The sequence below is a fragment of the Cherax quadricarinatus genome, chromosome 51 (genome assembly GCF_038502225.1).
Source record: "Cherax quadricarinatus isolate ZL_2023a chromosome 51, ASM3850222v1, whole genome shotgun sequence".
In the NCBI taxonomy this organism is placed as follows: domain Eukaryota; kingdom Metazoa; phylum Arthropoda; class Malacostraca; order Decapoda; family Parastacidae; genus Cherax; species Cherax quadricarinatus.
This window is the reverse complement of record NC_091342.1, coordinates 15133643-15156830: the sequence shown is the minus strand read 5'-3', so window position 1 is coordinate 15156830 and position 23188 is coordinate 15133643. Positions and strand designations below refer to the sequence as shown.

General features: G+C 38.7%; 1 protein-coding gene across 8 annotated transcripts in view; it reads left to right on the top strand.

Moving 5' to 3' along the window:
• The window catches only part of LOC128694545 (MAM and LDL-receptor class A domain-containing protein 1), a 235534-nt gene that overhangs the window by 188997 nt on the left and 23349 nt on the right, over window positions 1–23188 (top strand). For 6 of the 8 annotated variants that reach the window (XM_070095885.1, XM_070095886.1, XM_070095887.1 and 3 more), the window contains 2 exons: window positions 4582–4663; window positions 13064–13900. In XM_070095885.1, the coding sequence (XP_069951986.1) occupies window positions 4582–4663; window positions 13064–13134 (153 nt within the window). In that variant the 3' untranslated portion in view covers window positions 13135–13900. Of the gene's footprint in view, window positions 1–4581; window positions 4664–10039; window positions 10129–13063; window positions 13901–20887; window positions 21061–23188 lie in introns of those variants that run through there. The other 2 variants (XR_011393412.1, XR_011393411.1) reach the window with 2 other exon arrangements.

Genomic DNA, 23188 nt, shown 5'->3' with positions numbered 1-23188 from the left:
CTTTTTGCTGATGATACTGTGCTTATGGGAGATTCTAAAGAAAAATTGCAAAGGTTAGTGGATGAGTTTGGGAATGTGTGTAAAGGTAGAAAGTTGAAAGTGAACATAGAAAAGAGTAAGGTGATGAGGGTGTCAAATGATTTAGATAAAGAAAAATTGGATATCAAATTGGGGAGGAGGAGTATGGAAGAAGTGAATGTTTTCAGATACTTGGGAGTTGACGTGTCGGCGGATGGATTTATGAAGGATGAGGTTAATCATAGAATTGATGAGGGAAAAAAGGTGAGTGGTGCGTTGAGGTATATGTGGAGTCAAAAAACGTTATCTATGGAGGCAAAGAAGGGAATGTATGAAAGTATAGTAGTACCAACACTCTTATATGGGTGTGAAGCTTGGGTGGTAAATGCAGCAGCGAGGAGACGGTTGGAGGCAGCGGAGATGTCCTGTTTAAGGGCAATGTGTGGTGTAAATATTATGCAGAAAATTCGGAGTGTGGAAATTAGGAGAAGGTGTGGAGTTAATAAAAGTATTAGTCAGAGGGCAGAAGAGGGGTTGTTGAGGTGGTTTGGTCATTTAGAGAGAATGGATCACAGTAGAATGACATGGAAAGCATATAAATCTATAGGGGAAGGAAGGCGGGGTAGGGGTCGTCCTCGAAAGGGTTGGAGAGAGGGGGTAAAGGAGGTTTTGTGGGTAAGGGGCTTGGACTTCCAGCAAGCGTGCGTGAGCGTGTTAGATAGGAGTGAATGGAGACGAATGGTACTTGGGACCTGACGATCTGTTGGAGTGTGAGCAGGGTAATATTTAGTGAAGGGATTCAGGGAAACCGGTTATTTTCATATAGTCGGACTTGAGTCCTGGAAATGGGAAGTACAATGCCTGCACTTTAAAGGAGGGGTTTGGGATATTGGCAGTTTGGAGGGATATGTTGTGTATCTTTATATGTGTATGCTTCTAGACTGTTGTATTCAAAACCCCCTTCCTCACCCCCTCTGGAAAACATTTTTGTTGCACCTCCTCTAACTTCCAAACTAAATTTCCATTAACACAAAAACCCTCAGACAACATCCCTGCCTCCAGCCTTCTCCTCGCTGCAACATTATACCCTTCCACCCATAAAAGGCGTTGGAAAAAACTATCTCTCATACATTCCCTCTTTGCCCCCGGACAAAGTTCTTTGTCCCACAGACCCCAAATTTTCCCCTCACTCTTTTCCCTCATCAATTCTATATTCCCTCATCTTTCATGACCCATCCTGCTCCTCCCAAATATCTGAATTTCCCCTCCCCCATACTCTCTCCAATCATTTCAATCTTTCATCCCTAATCTTTTTGTTATCCTCATAACCTTACTCTTTCCTGTATTCCCTTTAAATTTTTCTTTTTTTGCACCCTCCAAATTCATCCCCCCAATCTCTGCAACTTTCTTAGAATCTCCCAAGAGCACAGTGTCATCAGCAAACAGCTGTGAATCTTCATCAACATTTAACAATTCCTCAAAATATTCCTTCCATCTTCCCAATACCTCTAACTCTCCATTTAATAACTCTCCTCTCCTATTTTTAACTGACAAATCCATTTGTTCTCTAGGCTTTCTTAACTTGTTAATCTCACTCCAAAACTTTTTCTTATTTTCAACAAAATTTGTTGATAACATCTCACCCACTCTCTCATTTGCTCTCTTTTTACATTGCTTCACCACTCTCTTAACTTCTCTCTTTTTCTCCATATACTCTTCCCTCCTTGCATCACTTCTACTTTGTAAAAACTTCTCATATGCTAACTTTTTCTCCCTTACTACTCTCTTTACATCATCATTCCACCAATCGCTCCTCTTCCCTCCTGCACCCACTTTCCTGTAACCACAAACTTCTGCTGAACACTCTAACACTACATTTTTAAACCTACCCCATACCTCTTCGACCCCATTGCCTATGCTCTCATTAGCCCATCTATCCTCCAATAGCTGTTTATATCTTACCCTAACTGCCTCCTCTTTTAGTTTATAAACCTTCACCTCTCTCTTCCCTGATGCTTCTATTCTCCTTGTATCCCATCTACCTTTTACTCTCAGTGTAGCTACAACTAGAAAGTGATCTGATATATCTGTGGCCCCTCTATAAACATGTACATCCTGAAGTCTACTCAACAGTCTTTTATCTACCAATACATAATCCAACAAACTACTGTCATTTCGCCCTACATCATATCGTGTATACTTATTTATCCTCTTTTTCTTAAAATATGTATTACCTATAACTAAACCCCTTTCTATACAAAGTTCAATCAAAGGGCTCCCATTATCATTTACACCTGGCACCCCAAACTTACCTACCACACCCTCTCTAAAAGTTTCTCCTACTTTAGCATTCAAGTCCCCTACCACAATTACTCTCTCACTTGGTTCAAAGGCTCCTATACATTCACTTAACATCTCCCAAAATCTCTCTCTCTCCTCTGCATTCCTCTCTTCTCCAGGTGCATACACGCTTATTATGACCCACTTCTCGCATCCAGCCTTTACTTTAATCCACATAATTCTTGAATTTACACATTCATATTCTCTTTTCTCCTTCCATAACTGATCATTTAACATTACTGCTACCCCTTCCTTTGCTCTAACTCTCTCAGATACTCCAGATTTAATCCCATTTATTTCCCCCCACTGAAACTCTCCTACCCCCTTCAGCTTTGTTTCGCTTAGGGCCAGGACATCCAACTTCTTTTCATTCATAACATCAGCAATCATCTGTTTCTTGTCATCCGCACTACATCCACGCACATTTAAGCAACCCAGTTTTATAAAGTTTTTCTTCTTCTCTTTTTTAGTAATTGTATACAGGAGAAGGGGTTACTAGCCCATTGCTCCCGGCATTTTAGTCGCCTCATACGACACGCATGGCTTACGGAGGAAAGATTCTTTTCCACTTCCCCATGGACAATAGAAGAAATAAAAAAGAACAAGAGCTATTTAGAAAAAGGAGAAAAACCTAGATGTATGTATATATATATATGCATGTGCGTGTCTGTGAAGTGTGACCAAAGTGTAAGTAGGAGTAGCAAGATATCCCTGTTATCTTAGCGTGTTTATGAGACAGAAAAAGAAACCAGCAATCCTACCATCATGCAAAACAGTTACAGGTTTTTGTTTCACAGTCATCTGGCAGGACGGTAGTACTTCCCTGGGTGGTTGCTGTCTACCAACCTACTACCTGAATCCCTTCACTAAATATTACCCTGCTCACACTCCAACAGATCGTCAGGTCCCAAGTACCATTCGTCTCCATTCACTCCTATCTAACACGCTCAGTTCTTGTTCTTTATTTGCCCTTATCTCCTTGGGGAAATAGAAAAGAATTCTATCTCTGTAAGCCACGTGTATCGTAAAAGGCGACTAAAATGCTGGGAGCGAGGGGCTAGTAATACCTTCTTCTGTATGAATTACTAAACAAAAAAAAAAAATTCTTTTTGGATCGCCCTATCTCAGTGGGATATGGCTGGTGAGTTGAAAAAAAAATCAGAACCACAAATAATCTACATTGCAATATTTTTTTGTGATTTAATTAATGTCTCCATAAATAATTCATGATTGCAACCAGAAATAAACATGTAAATAATTCATTTTCACTGTAACTTGTTTAGCTGTCAAAACTTGAAGGCCCAGTCCCTGGACCCACTATATGCCTCCTTAATCTTATGACTGCCACCCACAGGATTGGTATGGGGTGCATAATAAAGATATTAAACTAACATCACATAGTGGTGTATTGTCTCAGTAGAAGAAAATATTTATTTTTACCACAGAAGCGGTTATTGTGCACACTATTCATCCTGTGAATGGTAGCACAAGAGTATATTGGTGCACAGAAATCCTAAGAACATATCCCCAAATAATTACCAGGCTTGTATATCTAAAATTTAGATTTCATCTGTTACAAGCAAATTTTGGATATTTGCTTAAATGTTATCTTATTTTCATTAATAAGATACCTTGACATATTGCATAGGTGATAATGCCCTTCTCTATATCCTTTAATCGAGCACATAATATTCAAACAGGTGACCAAATGCAATATTTGCATTAGGACAGCCAAGAATAATTCTGAGATCCATTGTTCATTAATTCCAAAGACCAAAGAAATTTTTCTTTAGCTAACATTAACATGGGTGCAGTATAATCAGTTTAGGATCAAATATATAGGCTATATATGTACAAGATTCTCAATATCCTTTTTTTAGCATCATATTTGGGGTTGTAGTCAGTATCATTTAAATATTTAACTCCCACATCCCTTGAACTCACTCCCACACTTCTTCAGTTTGCTCCTACACCACTACAACTCCCCTACTTTTACAGTTATATATATACTGTAACTTAATTATTTCTTATAGTGCTTTGATTCTTTTTGTATAATTATACATGATAATGAAGAGTTTGTAATTTTATAATTTACCTTGAGGTGAAGAAATAAAAAAAAAAACTTTGGCTTAAATTTTAACTGTAGCTCATGCCAAGTTTTAAAGTACGTATTTTTAAAGCAAACATTGTTATAACTGCAACTGATGATAGATTCACTTGCAGATGATCATAGAAGGCAGAGTAACCCGCAGCGCCTGGGCCATTGATGACCTCCTTTTCATCCCCAACCGTGAAGACTGCCGCTGTCAGTATTCCATTCCAAGTGGAAAGACCATTATAGTTTACATCCCTTAATTCAGTTGATTGTTTTGTTAGCTTTTTAAAGGCCTACCAATTAGTGCTGCACATCATTAAAGTTAATTTTATTAAAGTCATTCATATTTTTTTTAAATATTAAACTGCATTTAGGTTTCTTATACATATTCTACTTAAGTTATCTGCCATGGCAATGGATGTGTGTGTTGAGAAAGGGAAAGAGCCGTTTTGTTTTACCCTAATTTTCAGTTGTGGACATGACAGAAAACTTTTTTGGAGGTCATTTGTCCATTTTCTCAAGCACCAGACATAGATGTGTAAAATGTTCTTTATAACAATACAGTGGTCCCTTGTTTTTCGTAGTTAATCTGTTCCTGGAGTTGCTACTATTATCGAAATCTGCTATTTGCGAATCAGTTTTCCCCATAAGAAATAATGTAAATACAATTAATCCATTCCTGACACCCAGAAGTATTAAAACAAAAAAATTTTTTACATGAAATATAGATGTAGTACATAAACAATACAATGGGAAATGAATGAAACATTAACAGCATAACACTTACCTTTATTGGAGATTCTTCTTAGTGTATGGGAGTCTGGAGGAGGAGAGAGATTGGATTGTTTACAGTTCGGAAGTGGAATCCCCTTCCAGCAACACCTCAGGTACCAATTGCTTTTCTGGGGTTGCTTCTCTTCTCTGTTTCTTAATGCCACTAGGACCACCTTGAGAGTCAGTGGAGTCCTGTCTCGCAAAATAACTGTGGAGAGAGCTCTGTTTCTAGCGTCTCTTTAACACTTCCCAAAAATGGCCCAAGACTTTGTCACTGTACATGTTGCCAACATGGCTTACAACAACCTTGTCAGGGTGATGTTTCTCCATAAAGCTTTCCATCTTACCCCACATAGCAAAAATCTCTTTAATTTCTGAAGAAGGCACCTTCTTCCATCTCTCTTCCTCCTCCTCTGCAGCAAGATTCTGTGCTGCGAACTGTTGCTGTTCCTGCTGAAGCTCTTGCAGCTCCTCAGTGGTGAGCTCTTCGTTGTGGTCTTCCACCAACTCTTCCACATCCTCCAAACTCACATCCAACCCCATGGAACTCTCCAGTGCCACAATTGATTTAACAACAGATATAGGCTCATCAGGGTCAGTCCCAAACCCTTCAAAATCCCTCTTGTCGACACAATCTGGCCACAATTTTCTCCAGGCAGAGTTCAAAGCCCTGGTAGTCACTCCCTCCCAAGCCATACCTATAAGGGTTATGCAATAGAGGATGCTGAAGTGTTCTCCAAAATTCCCTTAGGGTCAAGTGAGTGTCTGTGGTCACAGTCAAGCACCTGTGAAACATTGCTTTGGTGTATTTCTCACCTTCTTTACCACAGGCTTGGCACTAGGAGCTTTCTTTGGAGCCATGGTAGCTTATTTAGTACTTGCAAGCACTAAAATGAGTGGAATATTATGAAATATTTCGTAGGAGCACGTGAGGGGACCTTTGCTCACTGGTAAACAATGCCAGACTGGCTGGGTAGGGAGGCCGCTCCGGCTCACACCGTGCGTACACGTCCCGGACGAATTACTATTCGCGAGTCAACCTATGATTAGGGAGCCCATGTTTATACGAAAATATTTATATTAAATTTATATCAAATTGGGGAGGAGGAGTATGGAAGAAGTGAATGTTTTCAGATACTTGGGAGTTGACGTGTCAGCGGATGGATTTATGAAGGATGAGGTTAATCATAGAATTGATGAGGGAAAAAAGGTGAGTGGTGCGTTGAGGTATATGTGGAGTCAAAAAACGTTATCTATGGAGGCAAAGAAGGGAATGTATGAAAGTATAGTAGTACCAACACTCTTATATGGGTGTGAAGCTTAGGTGGTAAATGCAGCAGCGAGGAGACGGTTGGAGGTAGTGGAGATGTCCTGTTTAAGGGCAATGTGTGGTGTAAATATTATGCAGAAAATTCGGAGTGTGGAAATTAGGAAAAGGTGTGGAGTTAATAAAAGTATTAGTCAGAGGGCAGAAGAGGGGTTGTTGAGGTGGTTTGGTCATTTAGAGAGAATGGATCAAAGTAGAATGACATGGAAAGCATATAAATCTATAGGGGAAGGAAGGCGGGGTAGGGGTCGTCCTCAAAAGGGGGTAAAGGAGGTTTTGTTGGCAAGGGGCTTGGACTTCCAGCAAGCGTGCGTGAACGTGTTAGATAGGAGTGAATGGAGACGAATGGTACTTGGGATCTGACGATCTGTTGGAGTGTGAGCAGGGTAATATTTAGTGAAGGGATTCAGGGAAACCGGTTATTTTCATATAGTCGGACTTGAGTCCTGGAAATGGGAAGTACAATGCCTGCACTTTAAAGGAGGGGTTTGGGATATTGGCAGTTTGGAGGGATATGTTGTGTATCTTTATATGTGTATGCTTCTAAACTGTTGTATTCTGAGCACCTCTGCAAAAACAGTGATAATGTGCGAGTGTGGTGAAAGTGTTGAATGATGAAAGTATTTGCTTTTTGGAGATTTTCTTTCTTTTTTGGGTCACCCTGCATTGGTGGGAGACGGCCAACTTGTTAAAAAAAAAAAAAAAAAAAAAATCCCAATGATTTCCGAAATATATGATTCCCGAGAACTACGAAAAGCGAGAGACCACTGTATTTTTGTTTAAAAATATTGTCAACAAATAGGGTACAGGTGAGGGATTTTCCATTGTCATAACCAGTTTTTGATAAATGACATGGCTTTTTAACTTAAATTTCAGTAATGCATAATTTATTCAATGATCACATTCTTTGTCAAGAAAGATTCACATTCACTAGTAAACAGAGCAATAATATGCTGGAGACGGGGTGTGGGATTACAAATCCAGTACAGAGTGGGAGCTGTTGTGGTTACTCTTTGCCAGTCAAAAATTATTTTGAAAGACAAGTTACAAAGGCTGGGAGAATACATTAAAGAATAAAATTGAAAGTGAGCATAGACAGGAGCAAGGTTATTGGATTGCAGGTAGGAAATATGGAGAAAGTGAATGTGTTCACTTATTTTAGAGTGGACATATTACCTGATGGCCCTGTGAAGAGCCAACTTCTAATATGGACCACAGAATAGACGAGGAGAAAAGGTGTGTTGAGACATTCATGGAAAGTAAGTTTATCTATGGATGCTAATTTGGAAATGTACTAGGGTCTGTGGCATGGATTTTAACACTTTCACTGTTGGTCCCGTAATGTTACAGCTTGCAAGCCAGTGTCGGTCCCATAATATTATGCCAAAATTCTGGGTGCTTCCAATCTTGCGAGAGAAAGCTGGTAGGCCTACATATGAGAAAATGGTCTGAGTGGTCAATGTGTGCAGTATAAAAAAAAAAAAAAATCCAACCACATTTTTAGTTTAAAACACTGACTTTGCGGTGTACATGTTTTCGTATGGTATTTATGGTTGTATTGTTTTCTTGGTCTTATTTGATAGAATGGAAGATCTGTTACAGAAATAGAGATGATTTTGAATTGTTTACAAACTTGAAGTACCTTGTAATTGAGCTCAAAATAGTAAAAATGTTCAATTTTTGCAGATGTTCAAGAGTAAACAAATCTTGTCACACATCCAATATACATCAACTGGTGGGTCTAATATGCTTTCACAAATGCACTGATATTATTTATACCATTTTTACAATAATGCAGCAGTCTGCATAACAGTAAATCTTCTATTTTTTTGTGTGAATAAAAATTCAAAATGGAAAGCAAGCATAATATAAGAGGGGCCTGGAGACATGCTAGGAATGTTTATATTGTTAATTCTGGACCCTGTTATGAAATTGGCCTTGAATTATGTATGAAATTGGCCAAATTACCAGTTTCTGATCACTTTATTGTGTAGCTGAAATTGGTAATGGGTGATTTCTTGTACTCAGTTGATAGAACAATGGGGTTCTAGTAAAATAACTGAGTCTGGTTGACTGGAACAATGGAATTGGCCAAAAATAGGACTAAAAGTGGGCGAAATCACCGATGCATAAATATTTGAGACCGCTAACTTCGCAAGAGCGTAATTCCATACTTTTGGTGTCATTACCATCAGGAAAAGATTCTCCATAATTTCATAAGAAAAACAAATTTTAAATTCTTCAACACTGAGAGCAAGTTTGTGAGCAGGGGGTCTCAACAGTGGAAGGGTTAAGCACTGCAGCAAGGAGAAAGCTGGAGGCAGTACAGAAATGTTTGAGAGCAATGTGTTGGATGAATATTATGCAGAATATTGTAGAAATTAGATGTGAGGTTACCAAAGGTATAATTCAGAGGAGCAAGGAGAGGTTGTTGTTGAAGTGGTTAGGGTATTTAGAGAGGATGGAGCAGAATAAGATAACCAAAAGGGAGTGGAATTCAGGGGTAAAGGGAAAGAGGATGGGGTTAAGGTTTTGAATGCCAGGGGCTTGAGCATCCGGTAGACTTGTGAGCAAGGGATTCAAGGAAACTGCAGTCCAAGAGGTGGGAAATAGTGCCTACACTAAAAGGGGGAGTTGAGAATGTTGCAGTCTGAAGGGTTACTGGTATTTGTATGTTATGTTTGCTCACTGGCAAGATAGAGGCAATCAGGATCAAAGAAAAGGAGGACTGGTCCAATGCCTTGGATCAAGAGCACCTTACCAGCATCAAAGCATCCTTACCTGGGGGAATTCCTGATGGATGTAATTTCCTCTCGTATTAAAATAACTTAAAATTTATTGATTGTTAGAAAAATTAAAATATCAAAAAATTATTTTTAATGTGAGAGGAAATCACATCTATCAGGAATCCCCTCAGGTAAAGATGCTTTAATGCTGGTGAGGTGCTCTTGATCCAAGGCATTAGACCTGTTCTCTTTGAACCTGAGTTTCTCTATATTGCCAGGCACTCTATTACCCCTACTGGTTTAGTGTTTCCAATTTAAAAAATAATGCAAATACTGTACTACCAGGTGTAAGACTTTTACCAGTCATTTTAAACATTATAAGTGAGAGTCCCCAGAAATTTTGATGGTTTATACACTATACACTTCTTGCCTTAGAATATAATAAAATAGCTATAAAACTGGGCTTGAATTCCTTCAGATGAGTTAAATCAGTTTGCCAATAACAGATTTGCTTTCAGTAGAAACAGTGATTATCATGCAGCAAAAAACTCAACATAATTCATCTAAGTCATGTTTCTGTAATGGAATTCAGAATATGAAAATACTGAAATTTAGAAATTAAAATTTTTGGCCCTAATTGATCACTTTCGCTGATTTTTTTTTTTTTTACTGCATTTACATGTTTCTTTTAAAGTGTCATGTGCAAATAAGGGCATATATTACAATATAAGCATAATACTAACAGCCACTCTCTAACAGTGCATCCACCTTATGCCAGACCCTGAGGACCCTGTTGAACTCCAGCATCTGACAACCAGTAATATTTGAAAATACATATGCATATATAGGTATGTGTAAAACATAGATAAGAGTAAGGTGGTGGGTATCAAACAATTTAGATAAGGACAAATTAGATTGGAGGGGATAGAAAAGGGAATTGAATGTGTCCAGGTATTTGGGAGGAGGCTTGTCAGTAGATAGGGTTTATGAAGGACAAGGTAAAGCGCATAATTGATGGACAAAAAGGTGGGTGGTGCATTGAGATATCTGTGGAGACAAAGGGAATGTATGAGTATAGTAGTACCATCACACTTGTATGGATGTGAAGCATGGGTTGTAAATGTTGCAGTGAGGCGGCGGCTGGACACAGTGAAGATGTAATCTGTGGTGTAAATATGCAAAGAATTTGTAGTGTGGAAATTTGAAAGTGTGAGGTTACTAAAAGTATTCAGAGGGCTGAGGGGTAGTTTGGTCATTTAGAGGATGGAGCAATATAGGATGACTTGGGAGGGATAGGAAAGGGCAGCATGTATGTTAGTGAATGGAAATGAATGGTTTTTGGGACTTGATAGGTTGTTAGTGTTAGCAGGGTAATATTTTGTGAAGGGAAACTGGTTAGCTGGACTTAGAGTCCTGGAGGTGAAAAGTACAATGCACTTTTAAGGTCTTTGGGATATTGAATGTTTGGAGATGCATCTAAAGTGTCAAGATAGCAAGTGTGTGAAACATTTTTTGGGTCACCCTGCATTGGTGGGAGATGGTAGACAACATGTTAAAAATAAGTAAAGCTGGATATCAGAACAAACATACTATCACAAAAAGTATTTTATCCAAAGTATAGTAATTAGTACATTAGTGCTCTGTAAAACAAAACATTTCATTTAACCAGACCCATACATTGTCAAGTTGTTGTCAATCAGGTAAATTAAAGGAGGACAATATTGTATGTTTAATAGGTTAAATTACATGAGTGGCAGATATTTTCTTTATGATCACTGCACATATCAGTATCCACCAAAGATGCTGTAGGTCATGAAGTTGCTGCTTTGAACCTGCAAGAAATATTTAATTGTGAAATTTTCTAGTTCACTGTGGTGTACTAAATGAAGCTGTTACCCTATACTTAGTCTCGTTGAGTATCTTCTCTCTTGTGACACTATTAAAAAAAAAAAAAGCATGGACTTGAGAAAAATTTGATATAAGGTAGTAGCAAGCACAAGTTTTTGAGTGATTTTTGGAAAAGGTAAAGGAGAGAGGAAGGTGATGAATAGTCAAAGACAAAGTGAAAGTTTACACAATATAAGGGCAAATGGGAATTAGTGAGCGGAGTTAGGAATATAGATTACAGAAAATTTGTATAGAGGTTAGTAACTGTGATGAGTATATTATGGTTGAGCTGAGGAGGGTGTAAAAGGGTAGATATTTTATCAAGTATGTATTCTAAGAAAATTTTAGAGAATTTCAAAATTTGTAGTTGACACTGAAAAGCAGGATATGATTTAAATAGTTCAGTTAGTTCCTAAAACATTTCAGGGTTTTGACTTTAATCAGTAAAATCCTGATTATTGGTGACCTTCCTTTCGTTACTATATTTACCCCTTTCACAACATTCCCTTCCTTGATTTCTACTTTTTGCCAGGATGGAAGTGATTGTTGATTTGTATTTCCCATACAGCCTGGCAAGCTGGAGCACACATACACCATTCTTGTACTTTGCTACAATTTCTTTTTTTTTAATTCCATTGTGTTTCTTTACCAAAGGAACGTTACTAGCAACTTTCTTTGGACCAATGGTGGCTTATTTTGCAGTTGCATTCAATAAACACCCAGGAAAAACAATGGACGATTACAATGTGTTCCTCACTCTCTGAGAGACACGGCCAAACTGACTCGCAAGCGGCAGAGTGGCAGGATGGACATGTCCAGGATGATTTTAGAGTTGATGGCCAAGATCCAAGGGTCCACTGTAGTGAAATATATTGAAATATTTTGGATCTATCACTGAACTACAGTAGACAACTAGTTTTAGCACTTCATAAAATTAATTTAACATGGTTCAGTTTGCAGGAGGGGAAAAAAATTTCCCTTCTTGTGGATCAGTGGGGGGGGGGAGACCCCCTGCCACCACTATTCCAGCATTTATACTTCATGTGTCCAGTTGGTTCCTCTTCTCTGCTACAAGCTAGTGGTGTTTGTGAATTTTTTGATCTTTTAATTACTATAGCTTGTATCTGCCAAGCAATCATGACACCCAGTAGGCATACCAGTATTGCTGAAAGTGGCAAGAAAAGGTATAAGTATTTAAGTCTTAGAATTTACAAAGAAAACAGATATCAGACAAGAGATAACCTGTAGCCATAATGAAGCTCGCTTTGTGCACATAAAATGAGGTAAATATGAGTTTGTGTGATTGAGACTGACTTTTCACTGAAGAGGACGTTGAAATGGTGTCTAGAGTAGCTGATGCCTTACTGTCAATTGTATAATGTACTGTAGGGTAAAAGAACAGAATTTATGCACACTCCAGTAAAACCATCAACTTCAGTACCAGAACCTCTACCATTCGCCTCAGCCCAGTAGGTAAACAGCATAACTCTCCACTCCCCACAATTTAAGAAATATTATTTCTGTTGCATTTGTAATCTTATGCAGTAAAAACATAATACATCATGACAATGAACTACAATTACATATTCACTTATTTTTGTAAGATGTAGAGGCCTAAAAAAAAAACTTATTTGGCTTTTTTGGAGCTCCAAGGGCCATAACCCTATTTTTCCCATAAGTTCTTCGAGCACTGTTTTACCTAACAGCGTTTTCAGGAATGTAACTACTGTGTTAAATGACTGTGTACTGTACATTAAAAAAAAAAAAAAAAAGTGAAATAGATAAATTTCTCCAAATTTCAATATTGAAATGTTCCATTTCACAATATATAAATTGTGAAATGTCAAATATTTCAATTCTTCTGCATTGTACAGTTTTTTTTTTTTTTTACTACAGACAAGGGGCATCAAACCTGCTGGGTCCAGTGCCTTAGGCAGGCAGCCAAATTCAATTCAAGGGAGAAATGAAGTGACCAACCACTTTCTTCATCTGAGCAGTTTTTGATACAGAACTACATGGATGAAACCCCGGATGAAACCCCATCTCAACAAGGAATCAACCTCTAGGCTGTAGGGGTTTGCATACAGTAGGACCTGTATCTGAAGGAGATATGCTCAAAGATCTACCATGGATACCCAAAACTGTGGATAGTAATGAACCCTACAAGTAGTTTTTCATTTACATACATACCTATGAAAGTTTAATTGATAACCTTTGCACAAATGGAGGACTAGCAATTTTACTAATGGGAAGTGCTTCAGGGCTTCTCTTAGGCTTTAAAGAACTGCCATCACTACTTTTGCACCACAGGAACCAGACTCACAATTACACCAGTCCTACTGCATTGACTATTTATTTACAATTTAAGATGTGCAATATTTTTTTTTATTCAACTTGAAACCTATTGTACATAGTGACATTTATAATGTACTTCATTAGTGTAAGATGTATATTGCATACTTTAAATATGAAGTGTACATACAGCAGTATTTACTGTACACCAAATTATTACAAAGGCTTGAAAAGAAAAATTCACTGTAGTATTATTCATTACACACTAAGGTAATGGGATCATCAGTCCAAGAGGAAAATTCCTAATTTTGATCAAGAACTCTATTTGACGTATTGGTAAGTAGCAAGGTGTTGGGGTAGATGTAAGCCTAAAGGCTGACTGCAATATTGTTAAATTACATAACAGGCTCTACACATTAAATCTTCAAAACAATCTGGTAATTGCCCTTGTATATATTATTCCTGCCATTAATGGGAGATAATTGCTTGAATAAACCCCTACCCACAACAAGGAACCTTAGAGGGGACACCTGTATATATCAGCAGAGGCGTTCACAGGACGGATAAGATAGCTTCAATTCTACAACAAATATCTTTTTTCCTTGGAGACTTCAACCTTCCAAATGTTAATTGCAGTAAAAGACCTGAAAACTTTGTATTAAGTCAACAGAACCTACCATTCATGAAGTCAAGAGTGTCTGGGGAAAATGGGAGGGAATCAGGTTTAGGTTACACCAGTCCTCCAGCACCTGCACCCACCCTCAACACTGAACCTTCCTCACCCTAACTGCTGCAAGCCCTCACATAACCCCCAACCACTCTAATCCCACCTTTATAATTATCCCCATACAGTTACAACAAGTGGGATAACCACTTAATAAGGCAAATCTGCTTCCTAGCAGAGCTTGGGAATCTTTGACACATCACAACTTACATTATCATTGCTTTTTTTACAAAATTTGTCTGGCTATCTTTGGGGGTGTAATGAATGTAACTTTTCCCATATGCTCTACAATTCAGGTTACTCTCTTTTATTACATGCCATATTCAGGAACATAACTCGTGTTTTTTTTTTTTTTTAACAAGTCGGCCGTCTTACACTGAGGCAGGGCGACCCAAAAAGAAAGAAAATCCCCTAAAAGAAAATACTTTCATCATCATTCAACACTTTCACCTCACTCACACATAATCACTGTTTTTCAGAGGTGCTCAGAATACGACAGTTTAGAAGCATATACGTATAAAGATACACAACGTACGCCTCCAAACTGCCAATATCCCAAACCCCTCCTTTAAAGTGCAGTCATTGTACTTCCCATTTCCAGGACTCTAAGTCCTGCTATATAAAAATAAACGGTTTCCCTAAATTTTTTTTTTTTTTTTTTTTTTTCAACAAGTCGGCCGTCTCCCACCGAGGCAGGGTGACCCAAAAAGAAAGAAAAAGAAAATCCCCAAAAAGAAAATACTTTCATTATCATTCAACACTTTCACCACACTCACACATTATCACTGTTTTTGCAGAGGTGCTCAGACTACAACAGTTTAGAAGCATATATATATAAAGATACACAACATATCCCTCCAAACTGCCAATATCCCAAACCCCTCCTTTAAAGTGCAGGCATTGTACTTCCCATTTCCAGGACTCAAGTCCGACTATATGAAAATAACCAGTTTCCCTGAATCCCTTCACTAAATATTACCCTGCTCACACTCCAACAGATCGTCAGGTCCCAAGTACCATTCGTCTCCACTCCTGTCTAACACGCTCACGCATGCTTGCTGGAAGTCCAAGCCCCTTACCCACAAAACCTCCTTTACCCCCTCTCTCCAACCCTTTCGAGGATGACCCCTACCCCGCCTTCCTTCCCCTATAGATTTATATGCTTTCCATGTCATTCTACTTTGATCCATTCTCTCTAAATGACCAAACCACCTCAACAACCCCTCTTCTGCCCTCTGACTAATACTTTTATTAACTCCACACCTTTTCCTAATTTCCACACTCCGAATTTTCTGCATAATATTTACACCACACATTTCCCTTAAACAGGACATCTCCACTGCTGCATTTACCACCTAAGCTTCACACCCATATAAGAGTGTTGGTACTACTATACTTTCATACATTCCCTTCTTTGCCTCCATAGATAACGTTTTTTGACTCCACATACACCTCAACACACCACTCACCTTTTTTTCCTCATCAATTCTATGATTAACCTCATCCTTCATAAATCCATCCGCTGACATGTCAACTCCCAAGTATCTGAAAACATTCACTTCTTCCATACTCCTCCTCCCCAATTTGATATCCAATTTTTCTTTATCTAAATCATTTGATACCCTCATCACCTTACTCTTTTCTATGTTCACTTTCAACTTTCTACCTTTACACACATTCCCAAACTCATCCACTAACCTTTGCAATTTTTCTTTAGAATCTCCCATAAGCACAGTATCATCAGCAAAAAGTAACTGTCAATTCCCATTTTGAATTTGATTCCCCAAAATTTAATCCCACCCCTCTCCCGAACACCCTAGCATTTACTTCCTTTACAACCCCATCTATAAATATATTAAACAACCATGGTGACATTACACATCCCTGTCTAAGACCTACTTTTACCGGGAAGTAGTCTCCCTCTCTTCTACACACCCTAACCTGAGCCTCACTATCCTCATAAAAACTCTTTACAGCATTTAATAACTTACCACCTATTCCATATACTTGCAACATCTGCCACATTGCTCCTCTATTCACTCTATCATATGCCTTTTCTAAATCCATAAATGCAATAAAAACTTCCCTACCTTTATCTAAATACTGTTCACATATATGCTTCAATGTAAACACTTGATCTACACATCCCCTACCCACTCTGAAACCTCCTTGCTCACTCGCAATCCTACATTCTGTCTTACCTCTAATTCTTTCAATTATAACCCTACTGTACACTTTTCCTGGTATACTCAGTAAACTTATTCCTCTATAATTTTTACAGTCTCTTTTGTCCCCTTTCCCTTTATATAAAGGGACTATACATGCTCTCCACCAATCCCTAGGTACCTTCCCCTCTTTCATACATTTATTAAACAAAAGTACCAACCACTCCAACACTATATCCCCCCTGCTTTTAACATTTCTGTCATGATCCCATCAGTTCCAGCTGCTTTACCCCCTTTCATTCTACGTAATGCCTCATGTACCTCCCCCACACTTACATTCTGCTCTTCTTCACTCCTAAAAGATGGTATACCTCCCTGACCAGTGCATGAAATTACTGCCTCTCTTTCTTCCTTAACATTTAAAAGTTCCTCAAAATATTCTCGCCATCTACCTAATCTACCTAAATCCCTTCACTAAATATTACCCTGCTCACACTCAACAGCTCATCAGGTCCCACACAGAGGTCACAACACCTCACACAGAGGAAACATAAACACACATGCAGTTTAATGTGATCCTTTATTGACAATGTTTCGCCCACACAGTGGGCTTTTCAAGTCACAAACAGATCTACCTGGGGTGGAAGGTACGTGAGTATTTATAGTCAGGTTCAGAATGTTGAGGTCAGGTGGAGAATGCTGCATCTGATGATCTACCGGGTGGGGTTATAGAGTCTTAAAATCTTGGGTAGCTTGGAATGGGTATTGGATAAGTTGTGAGCAGACCTTCTGCAGTGTTCTGTGTTCTTATGTGGGATAGCGATGAAGTTTCTTGGCAAGTGGTTCAGCTATGTTATAGAAGCCATTGTTCTGGTTGAAATTGTTGGTTATAGAGATAAGCAATGATTCCAGGATTCTTCGGTATTGAGTGTTGTCTTCTGTGGCGATAAGTCTTGAGTTTCTGTAGTTAATTAAATGGTTGTGTGAATTGCGATGTTGTACACCGGCATTCCTTTGTATCGTCAGTCCTGCTTGCGTATTGGTGTTCTGAAATACGTGTTTGGAGGTCTCTTGATGTTTTGCCCACGTATAATTTGAGGCCCATATCTTCGGGAATAGGCAGTGCTCCCCACCAACTCTCAGGAATTCTCGCAAAACACCTCTCCAAACTCTTGGGCACTGTCAGTCCAGCACATCTCAAACACTCGGGTGATCTCAATCGCAACATCAACATCAGGAACAAGAAACTTTCCAGCCTTGACGTAACTTCCCTATTCACCAAAGTACCTACTACACAAGCCATCGATCTCCTGCACAGAAAAAATGATGATTCACTTGATCTTCCTATTCCAGTCAGCGATTTCATCGACCTCGTTGAACTATGTGTCGGCTTTACGTGTTTCTCTTTCGAAAATCACCTCTTTCAACAGACTTTTGGTCTACCCATGGGCTCGCCACTCAGTGCTGTCCTGGTGAACTTATACATGGAACATCTGGAAGCCGAGCGTTTCTCCACCATTATTCCTTCGACTGTCACCTGGCTCCGTTATGTTGACGACATTCTCCTCATAACTCCCAGGTGCTTCAACGTTCAAGCTCTCCAAGACAAGCTCAACCAGGTCGAGCCCTCAATCCAGTTCACACTTGAAGAAGAAGTCGACAACACTCTTCCTTTCCTTGATGTTCTTCTCTGCAAAGCTGACCACGAACTTCGTTTTAAAGTCTGTTGAAAACCAACCAACCAAAACGATCTTCTCCACTTCTACTCTCACCACGACACCAAAACTAAACGTGGTGTAATTATAGGCTTCTTCCTGCGCGCACTCAGAATCTGCAGCAATGAGTTCCTTGAGGAAGAATGCACTATAATTGAACAAGTATTTTCTAAACTCCACTATCCTCGTCACTTCATCAGAGACTGCAGACAGCGGGCATTAAACTTCTTCAACACACCCAGAGAAGACACTGCTGAGAAGAGATACATAGTCCTCCCCACCAACTCCATTGCCAAACATGTTTCCAACATCTTTTCCAATACCTCATTCCAAGTATCTACCTCCACAACCATGACCATCAAGGACATAACCAGTAGTAGACAGGACAAGCTTCCATCCTCTGCAGGGGTATACATAATCCCTTGTAATGACTGCAACAAATTATACGTGGGCGAAACATCAAGAGACCTCCAAACACGTATTTCAGAACACCTATACGCAAGCAGGACTGACAATACAAGGAATGCCTGTGTACAACATCGCAATTCACACAACTATTTAATTAACTACAGAAACTCAAGACTTATCGCCACAGAAGACAACACTCAATACCGAAGAATCCTGGAATCATCGCTTATCTCTATAACCAACAATTTCAACCAGAACAATGGCTTCTATAACATAGCTGAACCACTTTACAAGAAACTTCTTCATCGCTATCCCACATAAGAACATAGAACACTGCAAAAGGTCTGCTCACAACTTATCCAATACCCCTTCCAAGCTACCCAAGATTTTAGACTTTATAACCCCACTCGGTAGATCATCAGATGCAGCATTCTCCACCTGACCTCAACATTCTGAACCTGACTATAAATACTCACGTACCTTCCACCCCAGGTAGATCTGTTTGTGACTTGAAAAAGCCCACTGTGTGGGCGAAACGTTGTCAATAAAGGATCACATTAAACTGCATGTGTGTTTGTTTACATTGTGTTGGTATTTTATACCATTTTTCACCTCACACAGAGGTCACATCACCTCACACAGAGGTCACATCACCTCACACAGAGGTCACATCACCTCACACAGAGGTCACAATACCTCACATAAGCCAAAGTCACATTAAGACTTCAGTGCATTTTGAATATTTTGATTTACGATGATTTGGAGATAGAGGAAAGAGAAAGAAGTGAAGAAGAATAAGAAGGGAGAGAGAAATGAGAAAAGAGAAGAAATGAACAAGAATAGGAGAGAAGTGAAGAACAAAGAAAAAAAAAGAAATACACTCAGAAGTTGAAAAAAAAGACAGAAGAAAAAAAGATAAACGAAAGAAGGCAACAATCAACAATCCTCCCCCCCCCCAAAAAAAAAAAAAAAAATTAATTCGATTCTATTCTTATGACCAGAGTCTTTGGTAAGATGGGTAAGGAAGAAGGATGGGTAAGGATAGAAATATTGGAAAAAGGTGGGAGTGAGGTAGGATATAAAAGGGAAGTGACACAACCACTTTGGTGCAATTTGAAAAGTGTATGTGAAATAATAGAATATTCTTGAAGGGGTATAATACTAACCCATCAGAGTCACATAGATATAACAGATATATAGGTACATGACTCTGAATTGGTAGTATGTATATATAAAAGTTGCATAATGAATATTTAAACAACAAGGCAGTAATCTGGACAGTTTGTAAAGAATTACTTGACACGTTAGCTTCTTTCAAGGTGGTGTCCCGCCATAGTAAATGTAGCATATTTATAACAGTAGATGTAGAAGTGTTATACAAGATGTCTCCCTAATTAGGGGCCATAATTTTCTTAGTAGACATAGAAGGGTTCTGGTGTTACCCAATCATCTTCATCTGCAGGGAGGTTGCTCAAGATCATTGGTCGATGGTAATCGTCTTTATGGATGAAGCGACGCACCCTCTGTGGGAGTCATTCTTTGGGTCCTGTGAGGAGGAGTATTAATGAAATAGTCAGTGGTATTTTCAACTTGGAGAGGATGTTCTCTATCTGGTATGTAGAGTTCTTGCATTGCATAGAGTTGTCTCTTCTTCAGCATATCAAGGCATACATTTAAGGCAGTAATATCCTGTTGTACGTGTAAATCTGCCATTTTGACTCTGTCTCTCCTCCTGGTGCCCGTAATAAAGCGGAGATCTCTATTCTGGACCTGTTGCAACCGTAGCATGTTGGTCTTTGTTGTTAACGACATTGAGACACATGGGTATTCGAGTGTTGGTCTTATCATTTTATACAGATTTTTTTGACATGTGAAGGGGCTTGATTAACCCTTAAACGGTCCAAACAGATCAACGTTTAAATTCGTAGTGCTACAAAAGTAGATCTTCTTTTTTTTGCATATTTTCAAATACGTATAACACAAAAAAAATGTAGATAAAAGTTTTTTTACACGTTTTCAAATGTAAAACAAAAAAGAAGATATACATTTTTTTACATACTTTCAGATGTTGAAAAAACATATATATACGTTTGGACCGTTTAAGGGTTAAATCTAAAGAGACTGCTAAGACCGGCTTTGGCTGTGTTGATCTTTTTATTGACGTGAGATGTTGAGTGGAGCAGCCTGTCTATTTCATATCCCAAGATCTTGTTAGGATTTCTAATGGCTACAGGTGTACCTCTGATGGAGATACCCCCCTTATCTTCGATGGTTGATGCAAAACATCCTATCGTGCTAACCAGGACTTTGTCAGGGTTAGTCATAATTCTCCATTTCTTTTCCCAATTGGATGCTCGACGAAGTTCAATATTCATTTTTTCTATGACTCTTTCATATTTGTATTTTCCTGTTACAGGAGTTGACGAGACGACATGGATAACATCATCTGCAAATTGCGTTATAATTGTATCATTAAACTCTGGTTGAGGAAGATCATTCACATAAATGTTGAATAGAATTGGACTAAGACAAGAACCTTGTGGAACACCAGCTGTTGGTATAAAAGGCTCTGTTGACTTGCCATGAAAGGTAGGAATGATTTTTCTTTGAGTTACAAAGTTATATATAAATCTGAGAAATGTCCAGTTATGGTCAGGTAGGTCAATAAGTTTGTATATAAGACCATCATGCCATAAGCTATCAAAAGCTTTATGAACATCTCTGGTGGCAATTAGGGCAAGATTGCCCTGATGTTTCAGACTCGTTACAGTATCAAAAATAATATTTATTGCATGATGGGTACCACTGTGTCCTAAAGCCAAACTGTTTTTCAGTAAAAAGGTGATTAAACTCCATATAGTAGTTCATTCTGTTGGAAATGACTTCAAGTAAGGATGGATGTTTTTATTGGGTTTAGCAAGAAAGATCATCCTAGCAGTCTTAAAAACCACTGGGAAATGTCCAGAGGCCAAGATGGCATTAAAGATATTAACCAAAGACTGTTTACAATTTCTGGGTAGGAACTTTGTTTCATTGTTATTCCAGAGAGACCAGGGGCTCTATTTTGCATTCTTCCAATAACTTGATTCATCTCAAGTAGTGTGATAGGTCTAGTAAGCAGGTGTGCGTCTTCAAGAGTTGATGTATCGATGGTAGGTAGTGGTTGTAGATCAGCTAAGTTCTCATCTCTCCATTCATTGACCAACTGATAGTGATTATTATTAAATCGACGACTGTTATTGTGGGAGAGAATTTTCTCCCATACATCACCCATCAAATTAGCCTGGTCCTGTGGATCATCAAGTTTAATCTCAACGTCTTCATCATCATCAGTGAAGGAATGAATTAGGTAGGTAGGAGCCTTGTGTTTTGCACCTAAAAGTTGCTGAATCTTACTCCAAAATTTTGCAGGCTCTCGTTTATACTGATTAGCTTTTAGAACTAACAATTTCCGTAAGTCACGTTTATGATGACTAATCATGTTAATTAATTCTTGCCTCAATCTATACAGTGTAGCTACTGGTGGTTGCCACATTTGAAGATGCCTTCGACATTCTGTTTGATAATTTCTCATACAGTCTCTAATTTCCCTCGTAGGTTTATATTGTTGGTAGATCTTTGTGGGAGCTAAGTGGCAAGTTGCATTAGTAGCATCAATTATTCGATTGTGAAGGGACCTGATCGCGTCATCAATTGCAGTGGAAGGTAGATTTTCCAATGACACAATTTCATCTTCACCCAGAAATGCCCTGAAGGGGTCAAATCCTAGGGTGTTGAGGTTGGGTTTAGAAGGTACAGGTATTCTAAATGGAGAAGTTTGTAGTTGTATTATAACAGGGATATGGTCAGATCCTACGTTTCCACCAGGAGAGATGCGACAATGAAAGAGGTCACAGTCTCTGTTTGTCAGGACTATATCTGGTGTCCCTGGATAAGGACAAGAAACATGGGAGGTAATGTCCTCAGACTAAGGCACAGAAACAAGTCAGAAAGGAATTTTTGTCAGAAGAAAGAGTAAACTTGAACGTGACTGCAGTAGTGGTGGATAACAGTTCTTGGCCTGATATATATATATACATGTGTATATATATATATATACTAAAGTAGGAGAAACTTTTAGAGAGGGTGTGGTAGGTAAGTTTGGGGTGCCAGGTGTAAATGAAAATGGGAGCCCTTTGATTGAACTTTGTATAGAAAGGGGTTTAGTTATAGGTAATACATATTTTAAGAAAAAGAGGATAAATAAGTATACAAGATATGATGTAGGGCGAAATGATAGTAGTTTGTTGGATTATGTATTGGTAGATAAAAGACTGTTGAGTAGACTTCAGGATGTACATGTTTATAGAGGGGCCACAGATGTATCAGATAACTTTCTAGTTGTAGCTACACTGAGAGTAAATGGTAGATGGGATACAAGGAGAATAGAAGCATCAGGGAAGAGAGAGGTGAAGGTTTATAAACTAAAAGAGGAGGCAGTTAGGGTAAGATATAAACAGCTATTGGAGGATAGATGGGCTAATGAGAGCATAGGCAATGGGGTCGAAGAGGTATGGGGTAGGTTTAAAAATGTAGTGTTAGAGTGTTCAGCAGAAGTTTGTGGTTACAGGAAAGTGGGTGCGGGAGGGAAGAGGAGCGATTGGTGGAATGATGATATAAAGAGAGTAGTAAGGGAGAAAAAGTTAGCATATGAGAAGTTTTTACAAAGTAGAAGTGA